General features: G+C 42.1%; 1 protein-coding gene across 3 annotated transcripts in view; it reads left to right on the top strand.

The window, feature by feature from the left end:
- The window catches only part of dhx57 (DEAH (Asp-Glu-Ala-Asp/His) box polypeptide 57), a 79,443-nt gene that overhangs the window by 33,097 nt on the left and 30,552 nt on the right, over positions 1 to 15,794 (top strand). For all 3 annotated transcript variants that reach the window (XM_063056357.1, XM_063056356.1, XM_063056354.1), the window contains exons 11-15: positions 669 to 802; positions 4,430 to 4,484; positions 8,828 to 9,039; positions 10,174 to 10,290; positions 14,829 to 14,925. In XM_063056357.1, the coding sequence (XP_062912427.1) occupies positions 669 to 802; positions 4,430 to 4,484; positions 8,828 to 9,039; positions 10,174 to 10,290; positions 14,829 to 14,925 (615 nt within the window). The remainder of the gene's footprint in view (positions 1 to 668; positions 803 to 4,429; positions 4,485 to 8,827; positions 9,040 to 10,173; positions 10,291 to 14,828; positions 14,926 to 15,794) is intronic.

Genomic DNA, 15,794 nt, shown 5'->3' with positions numbered 1-15,794 from the left:
TTTCAAGGGAAGGTCCTGAACAGATTGAAGTGAATTTAAAACAGACATGGTAACTCATGCCCTGCAAGTGGCAGGGCGTGGTGGTGGCCAAGGTAAATCCCTACCGTACATGTAGACCACAGAGGAACGGAATAAGTGAGGTAAACTGAGAAAATTGATGAAATGTCTATCCAGGTGGACATCTGGCTGGCGCACCCTTGTGGACCGCCGCAGGGGACAGCTTCTCTCTCTCTCTCTGCCTTCTTGTTAGCTGATGTCAAGGGCAGTGGGCTGCGAAACTCCTCTTGATGAAGCGTTCTTTGTTTCATCTTCTGGGACATTGGCTTCATCAGCACAGGACGCTCCTGTAGCTTCCTTGTATGTAGCTGATCGATTTACTACAGTACAGCATGAACTTGTGATACATGTATTGGAAAATGTAACGCTGTCACAATTCATTGCTTGCTTTGTTGCCTGTAGTCTCTGAAGTAAATGTAAACTGATTGAAATATCACTGGGTAAATTTCAGAAGTGTATTACAGGACCTGTACAGAGCCAAGCAGATGAATCTCCATGGTTGTGGAGAGACAATTACACATACATTTCTGTGCTAACATTGTTGAAGCTAGCTATTGCTTTTTAGTTTTTGCATGCACAATATAAATGAATCTATATTGATATGTTGGCAGTGATTTCTTGCTGTTGGTGCTGAAGGATTTGATACTGTCTCGACATGACCTACGTGTCGTCTTGATGAGTGCAACACTGAATGCACAGCTGTTCACTGAGTACTTCAATATGTGCCCCTGTCTTCACATTCCAGGTAGGATTGAGCCCCTGTTGCTTTATAAAGCTGGCCATCATTGAAGGTTGCAGGAGCTTCTCATCAATGTAACATACAATATTTGAATGATTTGTTTAACTTGAGGAAATATTTATGAGTAGTGTTATTGTGGGGATCTAATGTTCATGTTATCAGTTAGAAGGCTTTCTGCTTTGTAATGCTATAATGAGTGTTTGAACCATGTTTAAGATCAGTACATAACAGAGACTTGGTGAGGGAGGGACAGGGATGGGTGTTTGATGTTCCAGGATTTCAATATTTTACAAACAAATAGAGAAGATAAAAGTTGGGGGAGTTGTGCCATTAATCAGGGACGATATCACAGCCGCACTCAGAGAGGACATAATGGAGGGCTCATCCACTGAATCTATGTGGGTAGAACTCAAAAATAAGAAATCACTGATGAGATTGTCCTGTTGTCCCCAGTAGCTGTGGGGACATTGAGGAAATAATATTCAGGTAAATTAGGGAAAAGTGTGAAAATAACAGAGTTAGTGTTGTCAGTAACTTTAACTTCCCTAATATAGACTGGGACTGGTTTAGTGCAAGAGGTTTAGATGGGGCAGAATGTGTCAGATGCATCGAGGAAGGTTTCTTAAATCAATACGTAGACAGTCCAACAAAAGGAGGGGCTGTACTGGACCTGGTGTTGGATAATGAGCCTGTCAGTGGGAGAACTGTTGAGGAACAGTGATCACAACTCCTTAAACTATAGATTAAGGGCAAGTATAAACCTTCTGGGAGAGTGAAATTGGAGCAGGGCAGATTACGAAATTACTTGGCAGGAATTAGTTAATAGGGAACATCTGTTCTTGTGCAAGTCCAGATCTGGAACATTTAAAGACAAACTGCACAGAGTTCAGAGCAGGTATGTTCCAGTAAAAAGCGAGAACAAGGGTGGCAAGGTCAGGGAACCTTGGCTGTTAAGAGAGGGGGTGAATTTAGTCAAGAACAAAGTGTATGTAAGATTTAAGATCAAACAAAACTCCTGAGGATTATGGAGAAGCCTGGAGAATTCAAGAAGGGAATTAAGAAAGACAAGAGGGACCATGAAGAGTTTGGCAAGTAGTATTAAAGAGAACCCCAAGGCGTTCTGTACATACATCAAGAGGATAGCTAAGGAGTAGATAAGACCACTCAACAGTAAAAATCAGCATATGTGCTTGGAGGTGGAGGAGGTGGGTAGGGTCCTAAATGTGAGATGAGGCTCAATATTTACGAAGGAGAAGAATGTGGAGGATAGGGAGATCAGTGTGGAGCCTGCTAATTTACTAGGGCATTTCGAGATAAAAGGAGATAAATGTGGGGTCCCTTAATGAACACTAAGATGGGTAAGTCCTCAGGGCCTCATGGGATATACACCAGGTTATTGAGAGAAGCAAGAGGTGAGATTGCTGGGCCTTGACCAACATCTTCATGTCCTCTTTAGCCCCAGATGAGGTCCCAGAGGACTGATGAATAGCTAATGTTGTTCCTTTTTTCCAAGAAGGGAAACAGAGATAATCCCGGAAACTAGATTGGTGAGTCTCACATCAGTGTTAGGGAAGTTAATGGAGAGGATTGTTAGGGATAGGATTTATGAGCAATTGGAAAACCATGGCCAAAATAGGGATAGTCAGCATGGCTTAGTGCAGGGCAAGTTGCATCTTACCGACTTGATTGAGTTTTTCAAAGACATGATGAAAATAGAGCTGTGGATATTGTCTATATAGATTTTAGTAAGGCATTTGACCAAGTCCTTCATGAGAGAATACCAAGATGCATGAGATCCACGGTGAACTGGTCGTTTGTGTTCACAATTGACTTGCCCATGGAAGACGGAGGGCAGAGGTCAGTGGGCCTTATTCTGGCTGGAGGTCTCTGCCTCGTGGTGTTCATTTATTTAGAGCTACAGCCTGGAACAGGCCCTTCACTGCCCAGCAACCCCTGATTTAACCCCAGCCTAATCATGGGGCAATTTTCCTTGGCCAATTAATCTACCAACCAAGGCTTCTTTGGACCGTGGGGGGAAACCAGAAGACCCGGGGGAAACCTATGCATTCCACAGCGAGGATGTACAGACTCCTTACAGATAATGTCGGAATTGAACTCCGAGCTCCAACACCCTGAGCTGTAATAGCGACGCGCTAACGGCTACACTACCGTGGCGCCCAGTATGGATCCCTGTATTCCCCAGGATCCGTGCTGAGACCTCTGCTGTTTGTGATGGATATAAATGACCTGGATGAATACGTAGATGGGTAGGTTAGTGAGTTGACAGACACTACAAAGGTTGATGATATTGTAGACAATGTAGAAGTCTTTCCAAATGATACAATAGGATATAGATCAGTTGTAGACATGGATGGAGGAATGGCAGATGGAGTTTAACTTGGCCAGGTGTGAAGTGTTGCATCTTTGGAGATCAAATGTTAAAAAGGCATTACACTGTTAATGGCAAAGAGCCGGCACAGTGTTGATGAGCAAAGGGATCTTGGGGTCCAAGTTCATTGTTCCCTGAAAGTGGCTGCACAGATTGATAGGGTGGTAAAGAAGGCATATGGCATGCTTGCCTTTATTAGATGAGTTAATAAGTTTGAGTCAGGAAGTTATGTTGCAGCTTTATAAAATTCCAGCTGGGTTGCACCCGGAGTATTACATTCAGTTCCAGTCATCCCAATATAAGAAGGATGTGGAGACTTTGGAGAGGGTACAGAAGAGGTTTACCTGGATTAGAGGGCGTGTGCTATAGGGAGAGATTGGACAAACTCTGGGGAGCAGCTGAGGGGAGATCTGATAAAGGATTCTGAGAGGCACAGATAGAGAAGGCAGCCAGTATGCTTTTCTCAGAGTCAAAATGTGCAAGGTATTTAAGATGAGAATGAGCAAGTCCAAAGGAAATGGGCAAGGCAGGTTATTTTTACACAGAGGTCGGTGGGTACCTGGTTAGTGCTGCTTGGGGGGGGGGTGGAGGCAAACACGATAGAGGTGTTCCAGAGGCTCTTACGTAGGTTCATGAATATGCAAGAACTGGAAGGATAAGGACATTATGTAGGCAGAAGGGGTTAGCTCAGTTGAGTACTTGATTACTAATGTGATTAGTTTGGCACAATGTTGTGGGCTGAAAGGCCTTTTCCTGTGCTGTACCGTTCAACGTTCTCATAATTTAGATGTGTAGCAGAAGGAAAAGCATGACGTGAGAATGGGAATCAGCAACCTTGAGGTTAGGAATACTGCCAATGAAAAACATCAATGTGAACTGGGTGGGACAAACATTGCACCATCTGTGCAACATACAAAAATAGATCTGCAGAAGAATTGGATTCAAACAAATTGTTTGAAATATTTTTTTGCTGAGTATGGAGAGAATCTAATGTTACCAGTAGAAGGCATTTGCCTCCAATCAGAAGGGTCAAGTCTGAAGGCAGAATCCATGTTGAAGTGTGAAAAGTGTTGCAGATAAAAGTCCCAGTGACTCACCTTTCCCAGGATTATTTGTTAGTGTTTATTGCTCGTTACATCTGTAGGTATCAGAGAATGTGTAAAATATTTTTGCAGTTTATGCTTATTACCCTAATATTGAGGAGGGAAAAATGGACAATTGAAACCTGGATTTTGCTGTTCTAGGGCATACTTTCCCAGTGGATCAGTATTTCTTGGAAGACGTGCTTGCGCGGACAAGGTAAAACTATTAGATCATTCAGACCATTTCAAATGATTATGAAGCATTATTTATGTCTTCAGTACTTTGTCATTCATTCCTGCTTCTTGAATTCACAAATGAATAATCATCTGGTGAAGAGATGATGTGCTGGAGGAACTCAGCAGGTTATGCAGCTTCAGTGGCTGGAAACCCTGCATCAGGAGTGGGAATGAAGGAGAGTGGTGAGACAGGATTCTGCGGTGATTGGGGGGCTGAGGAGGGCTGTAAGATAGCAGGTAGGGGAGGTTAATGGGGTGGAGTTTGAGGACAGTGGTAGATGAATAGTGATGGAGGCAGACAGGAAAAAGAATTAGAAAGATGAAGCAAGGTGTGGAAAGGGTAGTGTGAAAATAAGAGACATTTATTGGAGGGAGATGAGCAGGAACACAAATCACAGCCATTTCCCACCCTCTGCACAGCCCCCCCTTTATCCATCTTTTCCCCTTCTCCCTTCTGGCTCTATTCACCCATTTTACACGCAAGTGTTTCCTCTCTCCCTTTCCCCTACAAATCCATCATTCTCACCCCCAGGTTCTTCCCCACAAAGGTTACAATGCCCTTAGCTGTCCATGCCTACTCCAATTGTGTTCCTTCCATGCACTTCACCACCTACCCTTTCAGGCCTTCCAGAAACTTTTGGTCAAAGTGTCCTAAATCTCCCTGGAGCAGCTGATTACGATGTACCTGGAACATGCCATGAGCTCTCTTCCTGTTATGCCATAGCATTTGCTTTTGGACAGCATGGTAGTGTAGCAGTTAACATAATCGCTTTACAATGCCAGTGATCACCAATCAGAGTTCAATTACTGTTGCTGTCTGTAAGGAGTTTGTACATTTTCTCCGTGAACACATCGGTTTCCTCCATGTGTTCCGGTTTCCTCCCACATTCCAAGGATGTATGTTTGAGATTAGTGAGTTGTGGGCATGCTATGTTGAAACCGTGGTAACACTTGTGGGCTTTCCCCAGCACAATCCCTAGATTCTGTTGGTCATTGATGCAAAACATCACTTTTCACTCTGTTTTGATATTTTGACATACATGTGACAATCATTTAGATAAAAGTTTGTGTTCAGTTAAGAGGGTGGATGAGCTCAAGTTTACTATCTCATCAAAAGCTCCACCTTTGTCACATGCAAAGTAGATTACACTTAACCAGTTTCCCACTGCTTGGTCAATTAGGCGCCATCTTTGACTCCATTCCCAGACTTCAGCTGAATGTACAGGAACAGTTGGTTGCTAGTCCCTCTTGTAAAAGAAACTGTCTAATCACAGCTTTCCAACAGAGAAGCAAAATAGTCACAGCTGCCTCTCGAACAGATGTGAAGGCATTGTGTTAGCCATCGTAGAGAAGTAGTTTGTGGTGTGGGATAACGCACAAACATCAGAGGCTTATACCAGATGAAGTTGAGTGGAAATCCAAATCAAACTGGCAGCTTCATGAAAATATCCCAGTGACAGTAAAAAGTATTTGCTGTGCAACTGGAGAAAGTTTTCTAGGAAAGGGGGTGATTTCCCTTGTTCACTCCATAACAAAACCATAAACTTGTTTATATTTGCGTGAAACTTACAGCAATGAAAAGACCGTTTAGTCCTACCAGACAATGCCAGTTCTTGTTTTGTTTCGTGTGACCCCCATTGTTGGGGCAGAATAGAAGGAAGTTTTATTCTGCATGAAACAATGCAACACCTGACCTTGGAGTGTTTGGTGTTACCAGTGGGTGCCAGAATTGTTTCATTCCCTCAGTGCTGAAATCCTGAACTAAATTCTGTAGAGTTTCAGAAGCAAAATGATGACTACGTTGAAGATCACTGAACAGCTGCAGTAAATCTGACCAATTTCTTGCATGGAGACCTGGGAAGTTCTGTGGGATAATGAGGACTATAGGCTGGGGAGGAGGAGGGATTGCGAACCCTTAGTGACTGATGTAGTTGGTGGAGGTGAGGAGCAATAGGATGGGAGGCCAGGAGATCAGCTGAAGAGGGGAGAGGAGAGGACAGATGGATGGAAATAAGAGATCATGTGGCTTCCTGATGGAAACAAGTTCGTGATACCACTCAAAATGGAGGGGATGCTCCTCAATCTGCCTCTACTGATGGGGTCAAAGGATTTTGTTGAGTAAAACATAATAGCAATGTATAATATTTATTTAATTAGCGATATAACGCAGGAACAGGCCTTTCTGCCCCAACAATCCCGCGCCGCCCAATTACGCCCATGTGACCAATTAAGTTAGTAACCTGTACATCTTTGAAATGTGGGAGGAAACGCGAGCACCCAGTGGAAACACACGTGATCATGGGGAGAAAGTACAGGCAGCAGCGGGAATTGAACCTGAGTGCCCACACATTAAATATTGATATTGTTTCCCCACAGCCGAGGACCAGTCTTGCTAATTTATGATCTTTTCCTATAACAGATGGGTAGGAGGAGAGATTAAGCAGATGTGGTTTGTGATTCCTGCCGTTCAGAAGAGAGAGAGGTGATCTCTCTAGGACACAAGATTTAGTTTTGGACAGGGTAAATTCAGGAGGGATGATGCCCTGGCTGTCGAGCTTTGATCCCGAGAACCTGTCTCAGAATCAGGAGCTATGCTATTGATGAACCATGTCGGAAGCTTGAAGACCAGCTGGCCTGTTCCACTTCCAATTATTTTATGCACTCCTTTTAAAATCTCTCAGTTCTGAGTTTCCACATAAAGTAGACATAAATCATGTTGACATCATTTTAATTCCAATCCCCATTCTCATTCCAACATGTTGGTCCATGGCCTCCTCTACTGCCACAATGAGGCCACTCTCAGCTGGGTAGCCTCCAACCTACTGGCATGAACATCGATTTCTCCAGCTTCTAATAATTTTTACCCATCCCCCTTCCTCCTCCTATTCCTCACATCTTTTCTTCTTTCACACCCACCTGGTGCCCCTCCTCCTTCCCTTTCATCTCCTATCAGATTCCTTCTCCTCCAGCCCTTTACCTTTCCTACCTATCTGATAGGAGAAGAGAGTTTATATTAATAATGTTAATTGTACATATTTATAATTGGAAATTGGACTCAAATAAGTATAGTGGGTATATTGGTAGGCTCCTGGACTAGCAGTCAGAGTTTGGTACCCTTGAGCTAGAGAGATAAGTTTGAATCCCAACATGGCAGCAGGGGAATTCGAGCTCAATTAATTAAATAAATCAGAGATTATGAAAGTACTGTTTGTCAGAAATCAGTTGGTGCACTAATGCTCATCAGGCAAGGAAACCTGTCACCCATTTGGAGTGGTTAGGGACATACTACAAATGCCGGCATTGTTGGTGACGCTTTCATCCCATGAACAAATACATTAAATCAGTTCAACTTCAACCTTCCAACCCACACCTTTCAGCTGGTGTAATGAAAATATTTAAAATCCCTTTCCTTGTTCTTTTGTGATTGAGCAGCAAAAGTTAAATGGAAGCAAAGGAAGTACTGCACAGAGTTATGTAAAGAATAAAATATAGAAAGAATGAGAATGATTAATAAAGTAGTAAAAGAGACAAAATAATACATATCAATCAGTCACTAAGCCACTCCACACAATTTTCTCCGACACCCCCTCTCAATGTCCTTACCTTTATGGCCAACTCTACAGAAGTCTCTACCCAGCACGAGAAGATTCCTCCTTGCACTGAGAAATTGCGCCGTTTTATACCCTTTCGGGAAATTACATTTTATCCCGTACTTGTCTAGACAAACACATTTTTCACCATTATCTACTTACCCTAAGTTCTCAAAATTTTGATGTAGACTAGTTCCTTAAAACATTCCCACATCCTAAGTTAACACCATTTTGTCTTACAAATGTCCATTTTGTGTTGCACATTTTAGCATGTACCAAGGAGGAATCAAATTTAGCTCTTTCCTTGCAGTTGGTCATCCAGACAACTGTTGCAGTTTATTACAATTCTCCCATTTGTCTGCTGTTTGCTATTTCTTTCCTTTACATTTGTCTAACAATGTGCTTATTTGCATTTGCTCTCATCTAGCCAGAAACTTTTTATTGGGCTCCTTATTTCTTGCATTTATCCCTACAATTACATTTTAAAAGTGTTATTTATGCTTCTGGGGTTATGACAATGACATTGTCTGGCTGTGTTTTTACCTCTGTAGAAAGTACTACAATGTACAGACTGATCTTGAGAATCTTTATTTGCCAGAACTCTCGGGTACCCCTATCATTACAGTGCAGCCTTTCAGAAAGTGAAGTGTTCACCAAAATGGCAAAACAAATTTGTAAGATTTGGATAAAAGGTTCTTTGCTTCTGATGTAACGACTGCTATGCTAATTCTAGGTATGTTTTAGAAGATAGAAGCCCTTATGCAAGACCCGCAAAGCTGAACCAGTATGATGAGTCTTGGGTGGCTAAAGGTAAAAATAACTTTAATCCAATGCCAGTCCTTGAGGAGCAGCTAAGGTCTCTGCGACTACAGGATCAGCCAGCAGTCAAAGACAGCATACCTGACCAGCAGCTGAATGTTAATCAACTGATGCTTCGATACAAAGGTAGGCTTCTGGATTGGAAAGTGCGTGTTTTATCCTTGTGTGGAACTGAAACAAGAAACATAGTGATTAACCACACTAAGCATATAATTTTAAGTTCAAATCTAGCCAGATTTTAAAAATAATAATCTATATCTTTTTCCAGTCTAACTGGCATCCTCAGTCAAGTTAGTTTGGCCACTTTGATGGTGAACCTCCATTTTGTGTAGTGCGATTTATCTGCTGATGTTCAGCTGTTTCTCTCCACCCTCAGACTATACACTACTGGAACTTCTGTCACTGCTTTTTGCATTCTGTAGTTACATCCTCTGTAAACTTCAACCTATCAGATCTATTATCTGTTTCGTATTCTCCATGAAACCTGCTCACCCATTACCAGTTAGCTTTCAGTGCCTTAGGAGCTCAAGCTCCAAATTCTTTTCCAGTTTGTTAGGTCATTGGTGATCTCAGTTCCTCTTCACCCGTACAACCCCAATTTGCTAAATGCTCCATCTGTCTCTGGCTTGCTCCTCTCCTTCCTCTCCACTCTCCAGTCTCCAAGCTACAAATATCCTTGCTGAACCTTTTTGCCTTTATCACTATCTTCTGCTCAACTTTTTTTAAAAAACCCATCTCTCTGACCTCTTTATCTCCTGCTTTGACTCAGCGTCTTATTTTACCTATAATAAGAAGCTGGGGAAGCGTACCTACGTTAAAGGTGCCGTGAGTTCTGTTTTGTGGTGACATTGGATCATGTAAAACAGTAGAAGGCCATTTAGCTTGTGAATTCTTTTAGAGGAGCTAGCCTGGCATTTTCAATTGCTCGCTGTTAAAACCCCACGACCTGGATATGGACTGCTGTGCTTGAGGTGAAACACAAAAAAATTAGTCAGTATCCTAAAGCAACTGCTCCTGATGTTTTTATCATAAAAGCTTTCTGAAGAGTACAAGAAAAATGAAAGCTAAGGAGGACATTCAATTATCCTGAAACTGTCAAGGCAATATTTTGAAAAGAGCAGGAGAAAATGTACATTCTTGATTTGTCCAGTTTATATACACTTAATGTACGTAATCTGCAAGGCAGAAGGTGATGATATCCTGATGAATTAGGTGAAAAGCCATGATTTTGCTGTATTGGTAATTAAGGCTTTTTTTTAGATGTTAGTAAATCTGTATTAAAGACTCTGGCTAGCATGGATTTGGATAAGATCAACTTGGATTTAATTGAAGCTCTACTGGAATGGATTGTGGATGGAAAACATGATTACCCTCCAGGTTAGTGGAGTAAAGTCTTCTATGTGCTTTCAAATGTGATATTTCAATTAAGGTCATTGAAGCAGCCATTCCGTGGTACAGTCGTGATGTTAGATTCTAATTGGCTCCTTTTCTTAACCAAGTGTAACTACATCAGTAAAAATTCCCTTTCAAGCAAAGTTCATTTGAATGCTGTGTGACCTGCCCTTGAAAACAAGTCATACCTCTAGACAAGTTGCTCCAGTACAGACACAACAGTAGCATCTACCCAAAAATCCTTTGCAGATAATTCTAAAATGTTATTTTACTGAGAAATACAGCATGATAACAGTCTCTTGCAGCCCTAAGAATCCGCGCTGCCCAATAGCACCTGTGTGACCGGTGAACCTACTAACCTGTGCATTTTTGGAATGCGAGGGAAACCGGAGCACCAGGGGAAACCCACGTGTTCACGGGGGAAATGTACAAACTCCTTACAGACAACAGCGGGAATTGCATCCCAATCTTCTGATAGCTGGTGTTGTAAAGCATCACGCTAACTCCTATGCTACTGTGCTGCCAAAATAAGTCCATAAGATATAGCAGCAGAATTAGGCCATTTGGCCCATCGAGTCTGCTCTGACATTTCATCACAGCTGATCTATTTCCCTTTCAGCCCCAGCCTCCTGCCTTCTGCCCATATCCCCTCATGCCCTGACCAATCAAGAACCTTTCAACCTCTGCCTTAAATATACATACAGACTTGGCCTGTGGTAAAGAATTCCATAGATTCAGCACTCTCTGGTTAAAGAGATTCCACCTCATCTCCATTATAAAAGTACACCCCTTTATTCTGAGGCTGTGTCCTCTGGTATTGGACTCTCCCACCATATCCTCTCCACATCCACACCATCAAAGCCTTTCACCATTCGATAGGTTTCAATAAGATCACCCCTCATTCTTCTAAATGCTAGTGAATACAGGCCCAGACCCATCAAATGCTCTTCATATGACAAGACGTTCAAACCTGGAATCATTTTTGTGAACCTCTTTTGAACCTGCTCCAGTTTCAGCTCATCCTTTCTAAAACATTAGGGGCCTAAACCTGCTCCAAGTGAGGTATCAACAGTGCTTTATAAAGTGTCAGCATTACATCCTTGCTTTCATATTCTAGTCCTCTTAAAATTAATGCTAACATTGCATGTTGCCTTCCACACCACAAACTCAACCTGCAAGTTAACCTTTAGGAAATCCTGCATAAGGACTCCCAAGTCCCTTTGCACATCGATTTTCTCTCCATTTGGAAAATAGTCAGCCCTTTCATTTCTTCTACCAAAGTGCATGGCCGTATACTTCCCAACATTGTATTCCATCTGCCTCTTCTTTGCTCATTTTCCTAATTTGTCTAAGTCCTTCTGTAGCTTCTCTACTTCCTCAAAACTACCTGGCCCTCTACCTATCTTCATATCGTCTGCAAACATTGCAACAAAACCATCAATTCCATCATCCAAATCATTAACATATAACGTAAAAAGAATCTTTTCTAACACAGACCCCTGTAGAACACCACTAGTCACCAGCAACCAACCAGAAAAGACTCACTTTATTCTCACTTTTTGCCTCCTGCCAGTCAGCCACTGCTTTATCCATGCTAGAATCTTCTGTGTAATACCAGGGGCTTGTGGCTTGTTAAGGAGCCTCATGTGTGGCACCTTGTCAAAGGCCTTCAGAAAATCCAAATACACATCAATCAATTCTCCTTTGTTTATCCTGCTTGTTATTTCTTCAAAGAATTCCAGCAGTTCTGTTAGGCAAGATTTTCCTTTGAGGAAACCATTGCTAGCTATGGCCTGTTTTATCATGTGCCTCCAGGTACCCCGAAACCACATCCTTAACAATCGACACCAACGTATTCCTAACCACTGAGGTCAGACTAACTGGCCTATAATTTCTTTTCTTCTGCCTCTCCCTTCTTGAAGAGTGGGGTGACATTTACAATTGTCCAGTCTTCTGGAACCATTCCAGAATCTAGTGATTTTTGAAAGATCATTACTAATGCCACCATAATCTCTTTAACCACCTCGTTCAGAACCCTGGGGTGTACACCATCTGTTCCAGGTGAGTTATCTACCTTCAGACCTTTCAGTTTTCCAAGAACTTTCTCTTAGTAACTTCACACACTTCATGTCCCCTGACACCTGGAACTTCCACCATACTGCTAGTGTCTTCCACCGTGCAGACTGATGCAAAATACTTATTCAGTTCATCTGCCATTTCCTTGTCCCCCATTACCACTTCTCCAGCACCATTTTCCAGCAGTCCAATATCACACTCTTGCCTGTCTTTTACACTCTTACACTTACCCTACCCATCCACCTAGCAAACTGTCTCTTCCAAAACCTCCCTTCTGGAAAGTGCTATAGGGCTATTAAAACAAAAACCACACCATCTTAAAAATCCCTCCCCCGGCAATTAATCTGATCAACATTCTACTTAGCCCCCATGCTCTCCACTGTTTAGCTCAGTCACTGCACTTATAACTGATGAATGTTGATTTTTTGTTTTGGTTGCATGTCTTGCCCTGACCAACACACCACTGCAAATTCCCAATACGTAAATGTATATGGGGAATAAAGTTGATCCTTGCTCCTTGAGAGCATTTGAAGAAAAACTGGGTGTTCTATTTTCCTCTCACGTTCCAAAGACATACAGATTAGGGTTAGTAATTCGTGGGCATGCTACGTTGGCATCAGAAGCATATCGACACGTGGGCTGCCCAGCACAATTCTCACTGATTTGATTTGCCACGAATGATGGATTTCACTGTATGTTTCGATGTACATGTGACAAAATAAAGGTAATCTTTAATCTTCACTTCTAAAGGCAGTTCAGGCACATTGGGCCAAATGGGCTTTTCAGCATGATATGATTTTATGGGCTCACTGCGTGATTCTGTGGTTCTTTATGCAACTATATACTTTATTTATTTCCATAATTCCAAAGCCTAACACACAGTGGTTTTCATTTTTCCAAGTATATTCCTGGAGCGGGCAAGTAATGCACTAAGAGACAAAATAAAAATTGGTTTCCTGCTGTAACAGAAACAGAAACTTCCTAAAATACTTGGCATCATAGGGGAGAGAAATTGAATTGGTGTTTCAGATCAAGGAGCCTTTGTCAGAACTGGAGAGGTGAGAAAATAAGTCTGTAAAAGCAGCAGGGTGAAAAGGTCAGAGAGGTCTGTGATGGAGTGCAGGCCAAAGTTGTCATGAAGTCAGAGCACTACAACACAAACAGTCCTTTGACCCATCTAGTCCATGCTGAACTATTATTCTGCCTAGTCCCATTGACCTGCACCTGGACCATAGCCTTCCATACCACTTCCATCCATGTACTTATCCAAACTACTTTTAAATGTTGAAACTGTGCTCTCATCCACCATTTCTGCTGGCAGCTCGTGCCACACTCACCACCCTCTGAGTGAAGAAGTTCCCCCTCATGTTCCCCTTATACATTGCATCTTTGATCTAGAACCTCTCGTTCTAGTCTCACCCAACTTCAGTGGAAAAAGCCTTTTTGAATTTTTCCTATCCATGATTTTGTACACCTTTATCAAATCTTCATTCTACTACACTCCAGGGAAAAAAAGAGTCTTAGCCTATTCAGCCTTTCCCTATAGCTCAGTTCCTCAAGTCCCAGCAACATCCTTGTAAACTTTCTCTGTGCTCTTTCAATCTTACTGGTATCTTTCCTGCAGGTAGATGATCAGAATGGCACACAATACTCCAAATTAGGCCTTACCAACATCATATACAACTTCAACATAACATCCCAACTCCTGTATCAATACTTTGACTTACGAAAGTCAAGTTAACTATTCAAAATCATTATTTAAAGTCAGAAGAAAGAAATTGTAATGTGCTGGTACTGCTATAACTGTAGGTGAAAGAGGGAAAAAAGAATGATTATCTAAAATTGTTAAATGCAGAAATTTCGGTGAACTCTGAAGGAAGATGTACAAGCTTGCACTGGGATTGTTGGAAGAATACAGGAAGTGAATGGGAGAGATTAGAGTGTGAGTGAGGCTGCAAATTATAAACTCAGTAGCTGCCCTTGCAGACCAAAGAGTTTTTTTTTCACTATAAAGATGGCACATAAACATAGCGATTAGCGTAATGCTGTACGGCGCCAGTGACCCAGGTTCAATTCCCTCTGCTGTCTGTAAGGAGTTTCTACATTCTTAAGTTTTCCCAGGAGGGGAGGGCTCCAGTTTCCTCCCACATTCCAAAGGCGTACGAGTTAGGTTAATTGGTCAGATGGATGGCCAAAGGGCCTGTTACTGTGCTGTATCTCTAAATTAAATTATACATTTCTGCTTGTTTTAATTTCCTTCTGTTCCTGGTTGTCCATTGTCCAAGGGATACCTGTTTCCCTAATATTAAAAAAAAACATCCAATCAAGGAATTCTAATTTCTTGTGATTGCTAGCTATAAAAATAATGCAGTTTTGGAATATCAGGAGTGTGTTTGATGTATATCTTGTTGCTTTTCTTTTCATTTTTCATCTAATTGTTTCAATAGGGGCTGTTTTAATATTCTTGCCTGGCCTGGCAGATATCAAGTTGTTATACGAACAGCTTCAGTGTAACCCCCTCTTCAACAACAAGCATGGGAAAAGGTCTGTAATGTAAGAAACTGACTGTAAAAAGATTAAGAACTCGCTTAAGAAAGAAAACAGGAGGGCAAAGAGAAGGCCTAGTATGGATCTGGCAGGAAGGGTGAAAGAAAATCCCACGAGGGTCTATATCTAAATAAAGGTGGATGGCTAGGGAGAGTTCCTTTGGTCTTTGACCAGGTCCCACTTGGCAGCTGATGTCCCGAGCTGCAGGAAGTGGTGGGACTTTCAATGAATATTTCTCCTCAATATTTGCTGGGAAGAAAATCATGGTTGTTCAGGGGGTAAGGGAAACAAGTGGTGACATTTTGGAAGGCATTTACATTATCAGGGAGGAAGTATTTGGAACCTTGCAGCACATTAAGGCTAGAGAAGGAATTGCGGAGGTACTTAAGGGGATATTTGCTTCACCATTAACCACTGGTGATGTTCCAGAAGACTGGAAAGTGACTAGTGTTTTCTTATTTAGAAAGTGTAACAAGGACAAGTTGAGGAACTACAGGCCATTCAGCGTGACATCAGTGGTGGGGAAGTTACTGGAGGGAGTTCTGAGGGACAGGGTCTGCTGGCATCTGGATAGGCAGAGGCTACTTGGACTTTAGCAAGGCCTTTGAAAAGGTCACACATGGTAGGCTGGTCTGGAAGGTTGAGTTCCATGGAATTCAGGAAGAGCTTGTTAGGTAAGTTTAAAGTTGGCCTGGTAGTGGGAAGCAGAGTGTGGTGGTTGAAGGTTGTTTCTCAGAATGAAGGCCTGTGACTAGTGTGACGCAGGAGTTGGTGTTGTGACCCTTGTTATTTGTATATGAATGCACAGGGTCTGATCAGTAGCTTTGTAGATGACATGAAATTGGGCGTCATTTTGTGAAGGAAGT

This window comes from Mobula hypostoma, chromosome 8 (assembly GCF_963921235.1).
Source record: "Mobula hypostoma chromosome 8, sMobHyp1.1, whole genome shotgun sequence".
NCBI lineage: Eukaryota > Metazoa > Chordata > Chondrichthyes > Myliobatiformes > Myliobatidae > Mobula > Mobula hypostoma.
This window is presented reverse-complemented; position numbering and strand designations above follow the sequence as displayed.